This window comes from Podarcis tiliguerta, assembly GCF_965153285.1.
Source record: "Podarcis tiliguerta genome assembly, chromosome: 2".
Classification (NCBI taxonomy): Eukaryota; Metazoa; Chordata; class Lepidosauria; order Squamata; family Lacertidae; genus Podarcis; species Podarcis tiliguerta.
Window position 1 is genome coordinate 68,995,132 of NC_139535.1, and position 16,751 is coordinate 69,011,882.

The 16,751-nt window shown below is 39.1% G+C and overlaps 1 protein-coding gene across 11 annotated transcripts in view; it reads left to right on the forward strand.

Moving 5' to 3' along the window:
* Positions 1-16,751, forward strand: part of ARHGAP26 (Rho GTPase activating protein 26) — a 192,702-nt gene that overhangs the window by 161,896 nt on the left and 14,055 nt on the right. For 4 of the 11 annotated variants that reach the window (XM_083427074.1, XM_083427077.1, XM_083427084.1 and 1 more), the window contains one exon: positions 16,193-16,264. The exons of 5 other annotated variants lie outside the window; for them this stretch is intronic. In XM_083427074.1, coding sequence (XP_083283200.1) covers positions 16,193-16,264 — 72 coding nt within the window. Of the gene's footprint in view, positions 1-3,906; positions 7,937-16,192; positions 16,265-16,751 lie in introns of those variants that run through there. 2 more of the 11 variants (XM_083427082.1, XM_083427083.1) reach the window with 1 other exon arrangement.

Below are 16,751 nucleotides of genomic sequence, written 5' to 3' on the forward strand. Positions count from 1 at the left end.
TCTTGTGGCTGTCTTATATCTTGTGTCTCACACTGAATCGAAGGGAATTAAGCCCCTTGGTTCTCTTGCTTTTTAGGTCAAGAATATAGTCTACTAGCACTGTCCTCCATCAAATCCTCACATTTGCCTCTTCCTGTTTTGAGGATTTGAGGTCTGGCAAAAGTCTTACATCTGTTTCTATTACTACCTTTATTCAGGTTGGATTTTCAGGAATGGTACTGCATACAGCACACTTGTATTCGTTACTAGGGGAGATTTGCCCTCCTGCTTTCTTCTCATCAACATCCCCACTTCCTCATGTGTTAACCCCCTAGAGCTTCACCTTCCCACCCACCACATGCAACTACTACCCCCCCTTTTATCTTACCAACCCACTTAAGTCACTAAATTAAATAAGGTTATGTTCAACTTGTTGTTGAAGACGTCACATGGTACCAAGAGTGGAATGTATTGTGTGAAGGTACTGTGGAATACTTAATGGCTCTGCATCCTTTATCTCTCTCTCATGAGCCAAATACAGAATGGAAGAGGCAGAAGTTTGAGTACAGCAAGAAAGGAGGGACACTGACATATTCATTTCTCCTAATGCACCCTTAAGCCCCGTCTACCTACATCCACCCCATCCCAATTCCTCCCCCCCCCCCAGCTTTATTCTCCCCAGTCTCCAGAGCCATAAAACCCACTCTCTCACACACATTTACTTTCTCACTACCTTACATATTCCTCCTCATTCCTCCAAATGTCATCTTTACCCCTGTCCAATGCCACCTGCTTCTTTACCAATTCCTCCTTTCTCTTCCCCTGTGTCACCAAAGGACTAAAACTGTTACACAGAGAGAACCCCCCCCCCCCAAGGCCTTCTCTTAACTCTTCCAAGTCATTTAGTGCAGACACGAGTCCCCACCTTTTTCTTCCTGACTTTCCTTTCGCTGCCCCTGCCTTAATAATGTTGGGAAATAGCCAATGAAAACAGCAGAGTGACAGTGCAGATATAGTATAGGGAGAAAAGGGTCAAGTGGTGGCAGGCAAGATTCACAACTGATTTTCTTGTTTTTCACTTGCTGCTTACCAGCAAATCAAAATAATTTCATCTGTAGAAAAACAGCATCATATATTGTTCAGTATCACAAAGTGTGTCTTGAAACTCGGATTGCATCCCATGCCAGTTCTCTGCTATATACTTTATTGTATGCATTTTTGAAACGCGTGTTAGCTCTTCTATCCAGATCTCTGTACTTACCAGCTGCTGCATACATAAATGATTTCTAAATGTCCAAGAAATATCTAGTGAGAGGTATGTCAGTTAGGGCTTCTGCAAACATTTGGCTCTGTTTTCAGAATTCCTCATAATCCCTGAAGATCTTTATTCTGCCGTGAACTGACAATGGAGAACAATCATTCTAAACCACAAGATCAGTGACACAGGCTTGTTTGGGTACACATAAGAGGAAAATTACAATCCATAATTTGAGGAGACTGCAAGTATTTTAGCCTGCTTGGTCAAAAGGGAATCCTATTCAGTATCTGAAAAAAAGAATGTAAACGTGTTGTGGCTACTTTCTGTGGCTATTTCTGCTTTTTAATGCAAAAAATATTGCGCATATGTTGTCCTGTTGCATAGGCCTTTCTTGTTCTTGTTAACTTGCCATGCAGGCTTTGGAAAGCTTTTGCTGTTCTTAATTCCATGGTTGCATTTGCCTTTCAATATCTCTTCTCCATGTTATAAACCCCAAACTGAATCCTAACATTTCAGTGAGAAGCATTCTGAGTTTGTTTTTATTTGGGGCACAGGTTTGGGGTTTTTTGGGGGGGTTAACATTTGACACGTGGGAATTTAGAACAGAATATTCTCTTAGTGAAAAATTCTGAGTCATAGAACTTTTCTCTAAAATCCACAGAGATTCACTGTTCAAGCTATTCATTTTTCTACATGTCTTACTCAAGTCCAGAGCTCAACGTTATGGGAATTCTGTGGCTGCCGCCGCATGCCTTCATCTCCTCAAAATAAGTGGTATCTTCACACTTTGGATTTGCAAGAAGACCCAGTGGCTTTAGTTTAGATATTATTTTTCTGAAGGAAAACTTTTAATGGAGTGTTTACAACTTTGAGCTCCATAGCAACAGAATTCACTGGGTGAGAGAGAGACAGGCAGGACAGGACAGGGCTTCCATATTTATAGCATGTCCAGTCTCAGATTTCAATTTTGTTTTGTTTTTAAATTACCAACTGCAAGGTGACAGATACCACAAGGTTTAAAATCTACACATTTGATATTTTATTGTTCATTGGAGTCTGTGTGACAATTGACTGAGTTGGTGTGAAGACACCAAATGTTCACAAATTGTCCAAATGTTCATGTAACAAGCTGTCAAGATGTTTGCAATCCAGTAAGGGAAAGTTCTCACTTTTGACAGGATTAAAACATCAACACAGGCCCCAGGTGCAACAGTGGCCTTATGCGATAGAATAAGAATTGTCAAGAAGTCCCAGGAATAGCTAAGACAGTCAGCCAAAGTAACTCCCTCTAGATGTTGCAGAACTACAACTCCCATTGTTCCTGATTATTGATCAGACTGGCCAGTGCTGATGTGAAAGCAGTCCAACAACATATGGAAAACATATGTGTTTTCCTCAAATGATTCACTTTCCTCTTCTCTTTAACAATTTTTTAACAAACGGGCATTATCCTTAAATCACCCCCCCTCCTCACACACACACACACACTCTCTCACACACACAAACAAAATATTCATGCTGATTCTTCTAAAACTCTATTTAGGCCTTCATTTTAAGGCCTTGTATTGGCTGCTATGATGTTTTATTCACAGGTGGCCTTGGCCTCATCTCTCAGCTTAGTCTACTGTCTTAACTCTTCCGCTCATTTATTTTTTCTTCATGCTTTAATCAGGTTACACCCTTGAAAACGTCTCATTTATTTTTAAAAAACAAATTTCATTTTTACAATTAAAGCAATTAACAATAATCCAAATGTAAAACGCACATTTGGTTTCGGCTTCCCTTCTCATTTCCCATGGTTCATTTCAATATTTTCTTTTCCATTACATAATCTAATTTTTCTTCCTATATTTTTACTTTCTCAGTTTTATATCCCAATAATTGTTACTGCTGAATTTACTCTATTACTGTTAACTTTTCAATATGTTTACAATAATTTTCCAGATAGTCTAATAGGCTACATAAGAGATGTTATAGTTTGAACTGATGTGGATTTTGGAGATGTTCTATGGCCCAGAGTCAGCAATATCAGGGATTTTGGATACAGTTGTTGTTGTTTTTTTAATTTGACAAACCTAGAGGGTTCTTCACTCTATTTTGATATTTATCATAAGTGTAAAAAGGTAAAGGTAAAGGGACCCCTAAGTGTACTTCATGCATATTCATCAGTGAATAAATATACCTGAAGAAGTCACCACAGTCACGGGAATTTGTCTGCCTTAACCTCCTCCTATTGGCTTTGTCAAGACGCCTTGTCATTCAATTGGCTCAGATTTCTGCATTAATTGTAGATTTTTCCTAATGACCCAGAGAGAAAAATAGAACCCTTAAGTCATAAAGACATCCTGTCTCATTCTGAAAGGAGATCCCTCTGCTTAATTAACTTCATAAATTAGCTGTAGCTATAGCACCACCACTTTACCACCAGATGGAGGTAATATAATCTCTCTGATCCTTTTTGCCATTGTAATGGATCCCAACCATCAATTAACATGCCCTTGAGCCTTTCCATTTGGCAGCATTATGGTCGTGAGGAAGCTGATGTGCAGACAGAGTTGTCAAAGGAGTGCTAAGCTGTGAAATTATCAATAGCCTAAGAATTCTAGCAGGTTGCTTGTCTTTTTTTCTGGTTATGCTCTATTTTTTTTCACCCATGTTCTCATATTTAGAATCCCCCCTGATCCAACTGAAGCCTTTGAAGATGTGCCTACTTCAAGCCAAACATCTGTGGAAGGTGGCAGCGTTGACAAGCGATGTTGATCAACTGCTTTTGAAGTGGACTGACTGGGAGTTATACTATGTCCATGAGAGTACCATACCCAGAAAACACACACGCAAATTAGCACACTTTACATTTTGAAGAATCGTTTATTTTATTTTTCTACATTCTGTCCCCCTTCATCTCAAAAGTAGATGGAAGAGGCAGCATTTTTATTATAAATACATGCTCTGCATCCAGTGATTTGATTCCAAGTTGATGATGGGGTTGGGGGTGCAAGGGCAATCAAAAGGTGAAATAGCATCTCTCATATCAGTGATTTTATTTGCTTCCCAGTTACCTATCCACATTTGTTATATACACCTTGATAGACTTTGTGATTTGGTTGGCTGTTAATATCTTTTAAGGATTTAATTACTAAACTTGTTCATTATATTGCTAGGTAGACCTACATTTTTGCCTCTTTTTCTTTTTCCAAGCATTGAATGTTGTAATTTTGAGTGAAGGAGTCAAGAATATGGGAAAGAAGATACAAACATTTATCAGTTGCACAGCGAACACTCAGGAAGGTGGGCTCTTGGCTAAGGTGCAGGCATACAGAAGCACCAGTAACATAGAACTGGAGCACTGAGTGCCAGAACTAAAGGAAGAGGTGGGGAGGAGAGATAATACGAAGACAAATGTGTAGTTCTGTTTTTTGTTCTCTCTTCCAAAACTTGATCTGGTTTACACAAAAAAACTCCAGTGAAAATACTGGAACAATCACTGGTAAACCCTTCTGACAGAAGGTTGTGCCAGTCTTGTTTTCAAGGTGTCCGCACATTGCTGGGGTATTAATGTTAGCTTCTGCCCAGGACATGAAAGCAGCTAGTTAAGATTACTATGGCCATAATTCTCAAGAGTGAGTGCTTCCATTTATTTTCATGAATCCTTTTACAACTACAAAGACATCTGTGGGCAGCAAAGTAGCTGTTTGTAGGGTTGGGTTGTTTTTTCTTAACATTTTACTAGTTTAACAATACAGTTATGCACACTGATGATTGTGGGTTGTATCCCAATGTTAGTCATACTCTGAGCGCATCCATTAATATTAATGGACATGACTAACTTGGGTCCATTTATTTCAGTGGGTCTGTTCTGAGTAGAACATAGCTGGATACAGCATAGTATGTATGTCCATTGAATGCATTGTTTAAAAAAAAATAAAAATGGAAGGGCTCACAGCTCAGGGATAGACCATATGCTTTGCATGCAGAAGACCCCAGGTTCAATTTCAGTTAAGAGAATCTTGAAGAACAATCTTGGAAAATATCATCGCCTAAAATATTGAAGAGCTATTGGAGCAGACAGTAATGGATTGCTCTGAATATTTGATTACAACAGACGGCTGAGATAGAAATCTGCTTAAATAAATGGATGGACCAACAGTGAAGCCTGCCATAAGACACCTTTTTTTGTTCACATGTGGTATATTGAGCAAAGTCACCTTGCCATTCAGTCCCTTCTTCATGATACTGGTGTTTATGAATGGTTTAGTTGCTGGCTTTGCACAGTGTGAGAAACTCAGGTTTTGTTGTTGCATCCTGTCCCCCCAGCTCCACCCACAGGTTGCTCTCAAGGGTTAGGGAATCCTCTGGAGAAGTATGAAGTATGGTGTGAACAGCTACAGTGTGTGTGTAGGGTGTGTTGTTGCTGAAGAATGCCAGATCCCACAGAAACAGGTGCTTTCTGCTGGTGAGGCCACCACCGGATACAGCCCTTAATCTTTTCTGCAGTGAGGATTTTTTCCCCTGCTTCATTTTTTATGATTTTCTATATTAATGTTATATTCTTTTATTTATGTGAGCCACCCATATAACAGATGTTATTAGGCAGATTATACAAATATAGTAAGTATAATACATGAATCATAGGAGACTATCTCTCCAAATAAAGTTATGCCACTTCTTCAAAGGACCCCGTAGGAGCCCTCCTTTTTAATCAGTTTTTAATCATCCCTTTTTTTGCTTTTTTGTTCTTGATGAGTGTATAGAACAGCAGTCTCTCCAGGAAGTAATCAACCTTGACACTTTGCATTTTGTATGTACAGACATATTTTGCCATCCTTTTCCTTTGTAAAAAATGTGAACTTGTGTGTATATGATGTGCTGGTAAAGAACCCTCCTCTCTAGGCACGGCGTAGACTTAGAAATCAATAGCAATGTAACCTTTGAAACCCCTCCATTTCTGAGGATGGATCTGTATGTGCCCTCAAAATGGTGCAGAAAACTTACAAAATATATCCTCCATAAAATAAGTTATCTTTAGGAACTGCGAAAGTTCTTAATAAGCAGCATACAGTACTTGAATTTGTCTTCCACAGAGGCTGTGTTTCCTCGCAAACATTTAGGACAGCATTTTGTGCTTTTTAGCAATTATGTCCCTAGCAAGTTTGTAATGTAGCTTCTTCTGGCTCAGCATGAATGCACAGAATACTTTGCCAGTTTTTCATTGTCTTAATAGCTGTTGCTGTGGGAGATGCTCTTGCTGCTTTCATTTCCCAGTTGGTGTCAGAAGGGCATCCTGAGAATGGGGAGGGCAATTTTGTTTGATTCAGAGGGAAAGCTACCCAAGGATGAGACCCTTCCTGCCTTCCTCTTCTGTCTCTGATAAGGAGCACAGGACTTCCCTGTCTAACAGAAGAAATAGAAATCACCTGGGACGCTACATTTGTTGTCTCTGTACCATTTTGTCACTTTATTTACTTCATTTCATTGTTATTTACTGTTTATGTTGCACTCTATTAAAATAATGACTGAAGTGGCTTCCAATAATAAAACAACACATCATGAAAATGAAAAAAGACATTGTTAGCAAAATATTCATATGAGACAACATAACTAAAACTTGAAAATAGCAGGTTACTGATTAAAAGCTAGCCTATATTTTTATAAAAAAGGTTTTTACTATCCGTCAAAGACAGATTTGCCTGCAGAGTGCAACTGGGCAGCCTAAATCCTGAAAGACAAATTAGGTTATTCTGAATGGGTTCTTAACATTTAGGCCAAAAGCAGGCCCTCCTCCTTAAGTATAGATCAGTCCCGTTCCACCATCACATTTGAGGTTTTCTTCTTCTTCTTTATTATTATTATTATTATTATTATTATTATTATTATTATTATTATATTCTGCCCTTCATCAGAAGATCTCAGGACAGTTCACAAGATAAAAATGCTTCCCTATTGCATGTTAATTCCAAACACCAGCAGTTTTGCTTTACTATTTTGCCATTGACTTGTACAGCTGTGGGTTACTTGTGTTACCACCTGTACTTTCTGCATTTCCTTTCCTTCTCACCTCACTGTTTACAGTCCCCATCACTATATGTATATATACACACCTGTAACTCAGGGTAGCACTTCATCCATCTGATGGAGTGGATTTTTATAGTTCGTGAAAGCCTATCCTCTAATAAATTTGTTGGTCTTTAAGGTGCCATATGAAAATTTTGTTTGTTTTTTGCTATAACAGACTAACACGGATTTATTCCTCTGAAAATCATCTCTGATTTGTTTGCTCGGGAACCATAGCCTGTGATGTACATGAGCCTGTTCTAAAGCCGTGGGATATTTTGGGCTGCTGACTCATAGTATTCCCTCTTCACAGTGTTTGCCATTTGTGAGAGATTAATGTCCTAACTCAACAAATCTAATTTTAGCTGAGTTTTTTTGTTTCCTGCTTTTGGCATCTTTGTGTCAAAAGTAATCTTTCATATCTGTCTTCCCACTCTGCTTCACATAAGAAGTATCTCCTGCAACAACAGATAGGAAAAGGGGACTGGACTCCAGATGCTGTATATTCCTTTTTCTTTCTTTTTATGTAGGTAAAGTAAAGCTATACACCATTGTCTAAATGTAAGCAATGTGGTTTTTTCACTTCCATGGTTGGGAGAGTATTTATTCCAAATAAACAGTGTTTAATAAATATATATCCTAAAGCCATGCTTAACTGGTCAGTTTCCTTTCACATACTGTAATAGGATACAGAACGGATGGTATAAATACAGCATTGCATTGCTAAGGTTAAGAAGGAAAAATAATATATCACACTATATTATAGTCATTTAACCAAAATTTCCAAGTCATGTTACAACTTTTTAATGCCCCTCATTTTCAGAAGTTGAAGAAATCAGCACACCCTACTATCAATCATGTTTATCAAGACAGCTCAGAGAGCAGTTTATATATATATATATATATATATATATATATATGCAGGTTTTGGTGTCCTCGGGTGTCTTCCCGTGTAAAACTTTTACACGGGAAGACACCCGAGGACACCAAAACCTGCATTCCTGTACCCGTGAAAATCTACGAAAGCAAATATATATATATATATATATATATAAAAAATCACATTTAGTTTGAGAAGATGGCTAAGCAGCAGTTCACTAGATTGTATATTGCAAATTTATAATCCATATTAGCCTGCCAAATGGTAAGGAGAATTTTACCACATAAGTGCCCCTGCTCAGGAATTAAAGGGAAAAGAGGAGGTCCCATTTCCCTCACAATAGATAGCCACCTTACCAAGCACATCCACTGTCCTAAATTGCCTCTCAATCTGTTCCCACCTCTAGCAACCCATTCTTGTAAAAGTACACACAGTACACAATAAATTTGCCAGTCTAGACTTTCATATAATTAAGTATCTGATTAACTTCAGAAGGTAGTGCTTTGCTTTAAAAATTGTGAAATGTATAGTTCTGTTGTTGCAAATGCATCTGTCACACGTCGTCTCATAAATCCTGTACAGCACATGTGTAACATAGTATTGTCCACCAGATAAGATTGTGCTGTTTGCCAAAACTTCAGACTGTCAACTTTAATAGGACTCCTACGAGATCCCACACTAAACCTCTGTAAGTGGACTAGCATAGAGAGGGAGTTCCTGGCAAGCATGAGCTTCTCCAGTCGCTGAAGTGCTGGAACAGCTCCATGTGCAAAATTCTTGTCCTACTTTACAGGGGTCTATAAGGATGACTGAGATAATATATGTGAAAATCCAAGGAAAATGTGCTATAAATTTATATGTTTTTATCCTTGTTCCTGACCAGTTTGCTTGGTTAAATCATCACAGAGAGAACTTCATTCATTGTGCTTCTTAAAATCTGATTGTCTACCTTACATGAGTACAGGTATTCTCTGGATCAAGGTGGTAATGAAAAACAGCTGAAAAGCCTTGCTTGCTGCCCATAATCCTTAGCATGGTTAGGTTTATACACTAAGCTTGGGAGTTCCCTACTGGCCTTATCTGCCCTTTGAGGTAATAATATAGGTTAAGACTCTAAACTGGGCTAGCAGGTATTTTTTTCCTCCAGGACATTCTAGAGCCAACAAATTTGTCACTTTAACTTGTCTTGCAACTGTCGTCAGGAGGAGGCCGCCTGTCTTCAAAGGCACCTCTCCCAGTAATGTACCCATCTCTGCCTTTGTGGCGGCCCCTCCCTGTTGCTGTTGTTGTATGTTGTGTAGGCCTCAATGCACATAGCCCCCTCCCGCAATATCTTTACTGTCCAGGGAACAGAGAAACATATATACTTCATCTTCAAAGTGAAATTAAGGTCGAAGCAGGAAGGCCATTGCGCTCTCATTTGATAAAGGGGACCTGCACTTGAGTAGAAATGTCACGTTCTTTCCATTAGAGGGCAGAAATAGGCTTCTATAGCTGTGTGTGCATGCCTTACGTGCTCTCTACCTTTGGTATCTTGTGGGAAAGGATGGTGTGGCCCATAGGATACACTGAGATTAAAACAACTATGCAGTTACTCATGTCCAGGACTGCACAGAATGTGCAGGTCTCTTATTTACTTTGGACTTCTTAAAGTGCCGATGTGTTCAGCGTAAGTTCAAGTAAGCCAATGGCTATTGGAGGGTGTGTGTGTGTGTGTCCTTTTTAACAATTTTAAAAATCAGAATCTAATCAACAAATTTTGATATGACATCCATTTCCCTCCAGTATGTTGGGGGTTTTTTAAAGCAAGATAATAGCCAAAGGAAATATTCTTTATAGAAACACTCCTGAAGTGTATTTCTCTGACTTTGATTCTGGTGACAATTCAAATTCACTAAAGTAGGGTTGTTTTTTGATGGAAGAGCTTTGTACTCATACCAGATGCTGGAGAAGTGAACCATTTGGATTAGGGCTATTTGCCGTCACATCTTGCTTGTTGTGGCTTCCCTGGAGGCGTCTGGTTGAGCCACTGTGGGGAAAACAGGATGTTGTGCTACATGGGCCCTTTGTCTGATCCAGCAGGGTTCTTCTTATGTTACTAAGTAAAAAGATTATTCCTGAACATAATGAGAATTTCCACTCTCAAAGGGTTCTGTTTGTATATTCACTCAATATGCTTCAACACTGTCACAATTAATCTGATTTGACTTCGGTCAGTCACTGTCCCAGAAAACACAGTTATCTGTTTATATATATGTTCTCTACTTCTCACAAATTGCACAATCAGGTTTGTTTTCTATATATAAAAAACAAACCTAAAAACCATTAAGTACTATATTTTAATAGCTGCACCTGTGTATCCAAACCTACCCTAGTAAACGTGCTGACTTTCATTTCTCCTGGAATATGAAATTAGCAAAGTATTCAGGCGAATGGGGTCACAGATGCATTGGTACATTGGTACATATGAAAAAGGAAAAGAATAGAATACAGGACAATAGCCAGGAATCACCCAGACCAGTCACAGCAAGCCCTTGTGCTTTTCCAGTGACAATGTTGAAGCACAAACGGTGACACAAAACCAGAGGCATGCAGTGCAGACTTGCACTCTTTGTCATTTCCACATCAGCGGCAGATCAAAGCTGAGGTAGACATAGTCATAATCTGAAAGAGTTAATTTGCACATGAATTCCTGAGGACTTGTTTACACATCATGTTTCTACAGGATTACGTGTACTTCTAGGAAGAACACACATAGGTTGGTTCATTCTTCAAAGTAAAGAGGTTGCAGACTTTGCATTTTTAAGTAATGTTGCTTATTCTTATTCACGGATGAGAATGTGCCTTAGTATTGCAAGACAACGACCTTATCAGTGCAGTGAATCTGTGACTCATAACTTCCCCAAAGTGTATGTGCCCACCTGTTTTCTTTTGGTGGGATCAAGGACACAGTTCCTCCCACAAGCTATTTGGGTGCTGGTGTTCTAGCCAAGGGTGGTCCACTCCACCTAACTATAATGCAGATGGGGATGCCCATTCTACAATCATCCTACAGCTCATGGAGACTAAGGAACATTGCTGGCATGGCATTCATTCTCTCACACTTTGCCATCATTCTTTCACATTAGAACACTTCTTTTTTAAATGGTCGGGGCAACATATATTACAAGCACTTGTTATTTCTGCCTTCTGCAAAAGACTCGATTCCTTCCCTGAGTTATCTGGCATCATGTACAGAGGACTTGCCATAGGAGAGGGTTCTTCCTCTCCAGACACTTGTATAGCTTTGTGTGTCCTCTGCAGCCCCACCCACCCTCCTGACCTTCTCTCAAATACTCTATGTACGTGAGAGAACTCGGGGGGAGAGGATCTTGTTTCATTTCCCTTTTGCAGGAAGCAGAAGCAGTGTGATTCTCATGCATTGATCTGCTAATCATAAAACCAGTAGCCCTGTGTTCCCTGCAGTTTACAAATAACAGGCGCCCTGGAAAGAGGATTTGTGAAACCCTGTCCTTGTAGTTAAGCAGCTCAATACACAACGTGAAGCATGGGCAAACTTGCTATGTAGATGTGTCTCTAACCTGCTGCTAATTATGACTGTCTCATGCATACACATCACAAAGCAAAGGATCCTGGGCAGGAGTCAATGTCTCATTTTGTTGGAGGGAATTGTTATTTTTTTCCACTTTGCTCACTTCTCATTAATATACACTGCTACAGTTGTATATTGTTCTGTGAGGCAACAGTTTAGAAATAAATGAGCTCTACTTGGTTTTAACTAAGACAGCTTAAATGGCCTCATCTTCAAAGCCTTATCTGTAGGCCACAAAGACTCCCCATCCCATAAACCACAGTTATATTTAGATATAATTTCTATACCGATTTATATTTCTGGAAATATCTCTATTCAGACTGCAGCAGATCTTAAGGCGTCATAAACACAGCATTATAAAATATCAAAACATTGCAAATGAAAATCAAATTTGCAAAATTCAGTCAAGATCCACATTTAAAGCGGTATAATTAGCAACGAAACAATATCCTTTTGAACATCAAAAAACTTTACTGGTAAAAATAAAGCATAAAAATGCAATAAAAGTTCCATGTTAAAATATAATCTGCAGCTGAACAAAACCACTGAGGCAGAAGCTGTTGACAACAAGGCCATGCTGCCCCCCCCCCGCCCCCATGCACACACTCAAACAGAGACTTTTCTCCCTGGTGCTTGGTGTTCAGGTGGTGGTGCTGTGGTGGCAATTTAGAGAGAAAGTCTTGCGATCCATTTAGCTTCTGCTGTGTGTATTCCTGTAGCAACTAGATTTGGCCTTTTCCTTATGCAACTGTGAACAAAGCTAATTCAGAATGAGGAAGATGTATTTGGACTAGGGATGGCCCTCACTCTGCGTTAGCTTTTTTTTCCTTTTGTATTGTTGTCATATCACTAAATCTTTCTGGTTGTGGTTAACTTGTTTGTTCAAACCACAGCAGCAGTATATTGGGACTGTGAAGACTTTCTGTAAGAAACAAAAAAGGTAGACATTTGGGGAAATATTTTTGCCACCCCTTCATATTAAGTGTTTGTGAAAATTCAGTGTGGTGGTTATCCCCCCACTTCCTTTTGTCTACATTATATTTTTATAAAACGAATATTAAGGCTGCCTAGAATAAACCCAGACAGTTGCAGCCCCAAAAACAAAAACAAAACTCACAACAACTGACCTCCATTAAAAACTGTTCTAATCTGGTCAAGAATGTTGTCTTTGTGCCAAATTATGATGTTGATTCTTATGATGGGGATATTTTCCCACAAGAAAATTGAAATGAAGCCACCAGCTCCTTATACACGACCCACAGTGTATTTCTTGTCTTTTCTTTTTTTTGGACTCCAATGTAGGACACATGAATCTGATGTAAAATTGGGAACAATGGCAACACATTGGCTTCCAGTTCTTAAGAAATGCAAGCAAAATATGCCTGGGCAGTTGGGAGTGAAGCAAAGCCATTACTTACATTGCAAGTATTTTGTAGAAAACTATGGACAAAATTCTGGCTTCATTTGAAGCTCTTGGGAAATCTGTCTTTGAATTTTACTCTCAAGTGTTACCAAATTTGGGGGGAATGGGTTTCCAGTGCAAGTAAATAAACTTTGCAGCCACCCTTGGGAGACCACATGAATGAATCTGGGGCTATACTGAATTATATCTTTTAATGTTTATAATTACTGGGCTTTTTGGGGCATGGTATAAATTAAATCATACATTTGCTTAAGAGACAGTACATCTGATTGGATGTAGCCACACATTACTGAAAAAGTCATCAGCATATCTGGCATTTGTTTTCTAGCATTTTGTGCTCCATGCTCGATAACCATTTTGTTTCTTCTTTGTTTGTGCAGTCATTAGGCTCATTTGCCCACACTGCCATTCAATTCAGTTGGATCCCCTTGGATTGTGTTTACAAGCACTCCTGAAGTGATCACACCATTAAGGTCATCATAGCCACTACGATTAAATGGCAGCTTGTCACAAATGAGGCCGATGCCTGTGAGGACAAAACAAGAGGAGGGAAATTGCACTGAAAAAGAAAACAGCAATGAAAAAATGTAGAATAGTTGGGTATTGAGACACATTTTAACAGTCAAAAAGCCAACATGCAGTGAAGGTAAGTAGGCTTGACCTAGACATATCTGCAACCATCTTCCTAAGGATTAGGCTTCCCATCCAGATTTGGTTCTCAGTGAATGGCTTGTCATCAACTGGCACACCTAGTGAGTGCTTGTGGTGATGTGGAGATACGTTGGAGACTCGTTTTCTTAGAAATCTGGTACATGTGTCCTGCTTAGCATCTGGATGCAATTTTAGTTACCGTAGGGTAAGAAGCAGCCTTTACTGTGACTAAATGAGAATTCCAGCATTGGTTTGATCACTGATCTTCATGTACAGAAGGAAAGTTGGCTGAATGGTAATGTGTGAATGTGTGGGTGTGCTCTGTGTATACAGAAAGTCGCATTATTCCCTCAATGTAATAATGATTCTGTACAGTAGAAAAATCCAAGGGTTTGAAAAGGGGGGAAAGATCTTAATTATATCCTTTAACCATAACATGTTTCTAAGTAACTGTATATTTTCCTGAGATAAGAATTTTGTCGGTTAAACATTATTCAGTATTAAATAGCTAAGCTTTCTGTGCATATTTACATACTGCTTTCACAGCAATGTATTTGAATACAGGCCAAACCAAAAGCTGTGATAAGCAAAAGACTGCAGTTTCTGGCCTCTGTTAACAGGGATGTGCAATATTTGTAAATTTCTGTTTGAGTCATTTGTGTTTTTTTAAATAAACTTGCTTAAATTTATTATCAGCTGGTGACAATAATCAACTGGAAGTGCACCTTAAATTATTGCTCTAATATGTGCTTTGCAGTGCTGACTTCTCATAAACTTAACTTCCTGGTAGCTTTCTCAACACAGCCGGCTAGAACTACTAGAAGGTTAACTCTGATCTAATGCCTTTGTGGCATTTGGGAGGGGAAAACACTTCCTCCATCTTCACACTATGGCACATATCTTCCTTGCAAACCTATAGTGAAACTTAGGTTTTCGACTAGCCTTCACCAACTTTGTGCCCTCCAGGGATTGGGACTAAGTACTCAATTTTACCTAACAAACAGCCATGCTGCCTGAGGATGATGGGAGTTGTTGGCCAATGGCACTCGTAGGGCCACAGGTTCCCATTCCTGCTGCACTTGAATATCCATATGGGAAATGCACAAATCGTTTTGTGGAGAAAGACCTTCCATCTCAAACACCTATGAACTGATACCATGATCACTGCCTGGAGCTGATGAGAGGGCTCTAGGTTGGGGAAGTATATGTGTCAACCGGTGATTTGGAGTGCTAGCTTCCCCAAATTTGGTAAAAAAGTTTTCTAATTGCCCAGGTCAGATTATTTGGTAGATCTTCAACAGCACAACAACAAGCTTTTTTGCCTCCTTTCCCAACTCTTTTTTCCCCCTGTTAGAGCTCTAGGATTATAAACCACAAGTATGTAGCAACACTGTAAAATTATCTGTATTCAGTACAGTGCACAATCTCTGTCTTCAGTTCTAACAGTGAAAGAAAATACTGTGTTCTCTTCCTTGTAGGAGCTTATTCACTCTACCAGTATGTGCTGTAAACCAATCCCACATTATGTGAGTAAAATCAAAGAGCTTAAATAATACTGATAACTAAAGAACTCAAGATATTACGTTGGTGCCTGATTTACTGTCAATAAAGCAAACATATTTTCAAGAAGCAACAAAACATCTCTTTGTATGTTGGAAGGCCACTAGCCTAAGGAGTAAATATATTTTTCTTATTCATATTCACTTCTCCATGCACCAGGAGAAGGGCTAGCCACATGCATTGGTAGAGGACAGGCTTCACATGCAGGTCTAATCCCCAGCATTGCCAGGTCAGGCTGGAGAAAACCACTGTGAAGAAACGCTGGAAAGCTTCTGACACTCCATGCTGTTCTCGGCAGGCTAATGATCTGACTTGGTGTTAGACAGCTCTCCATTTCCCCATGTTCAGCACCGTTTAACACCTGATTCTCTTTGAGAATTTCTGCAATTAATTTCAGAATGAGGCATATACAGTTCCTTCCATTTCGTGTTCCTTTTTTCGCCTTTGCAAGTAAACCACACCCATGAGTAATTCTGGCCAGAAAAGCAAGACCAGTTTCATAGTTCCATTCAACTCCAAGTAAGGAGAATCTTCATCCAAATGCTTGTCAAAATAGACTGACTGAAAAAAAGCTGTTTATGCAGCTCCAGTAACAGAAGACCATTCAGTATACTTTGTCATATATATATATATATATATATATATATATATATATATATACACATACACACACACACACACACACTCTGAAAAGAAATAGACATAGGGTATGAGGAATGGATGGTACAGTGTGTGTGTGAAAGAAAACATTTCTGAGCATTTTTTTTTAACCTTTTATTTATTCCCTTTTATTTAAAGGAAAAATGTTCCCTACTTTCACCTTTCACAAACTTTTCACACATCTCTTCATCATGAAAAGGTGGAAGCCAGGTTTGTCTTTTTCTGGCATGATGTTTCTAATTGGTCTGTTTATCCATGTGTCCCTCAGCAGGGAATTAACACAGCCCATATACAAGCTACAATTTAACTGGTGTGTTTTCCATAGAATAAAAATAAATGGTGTGTTATTGTACATAATTGTCCCCTGTGTATGGTTTACCTGCAAGGAAAAAAGATAGCACAAATGAGTAGCAGCAGCAGGAAGCCATATTAAGACCGTACTGAGCATGTGCAGCAGTCTTTACAAAATTCTGAAATCCAAATTGAATGAATGACAAGAAACTAACCCATTGGTGCTGCTCTTCAACCAGAACCAGGTATTCAAAAAAACCCCAAAAGTGGGGTAATATGTTTGAGGGAAGGGGACTTCAAACATTTCTTCACAACATTCTGGCCATTAGTGACAAGCAGTCTTAGTTACTTGGATGTTACCCATATTATCCTCAGCTGCAAACTGATGGTGCTGTAGTAGATTGGT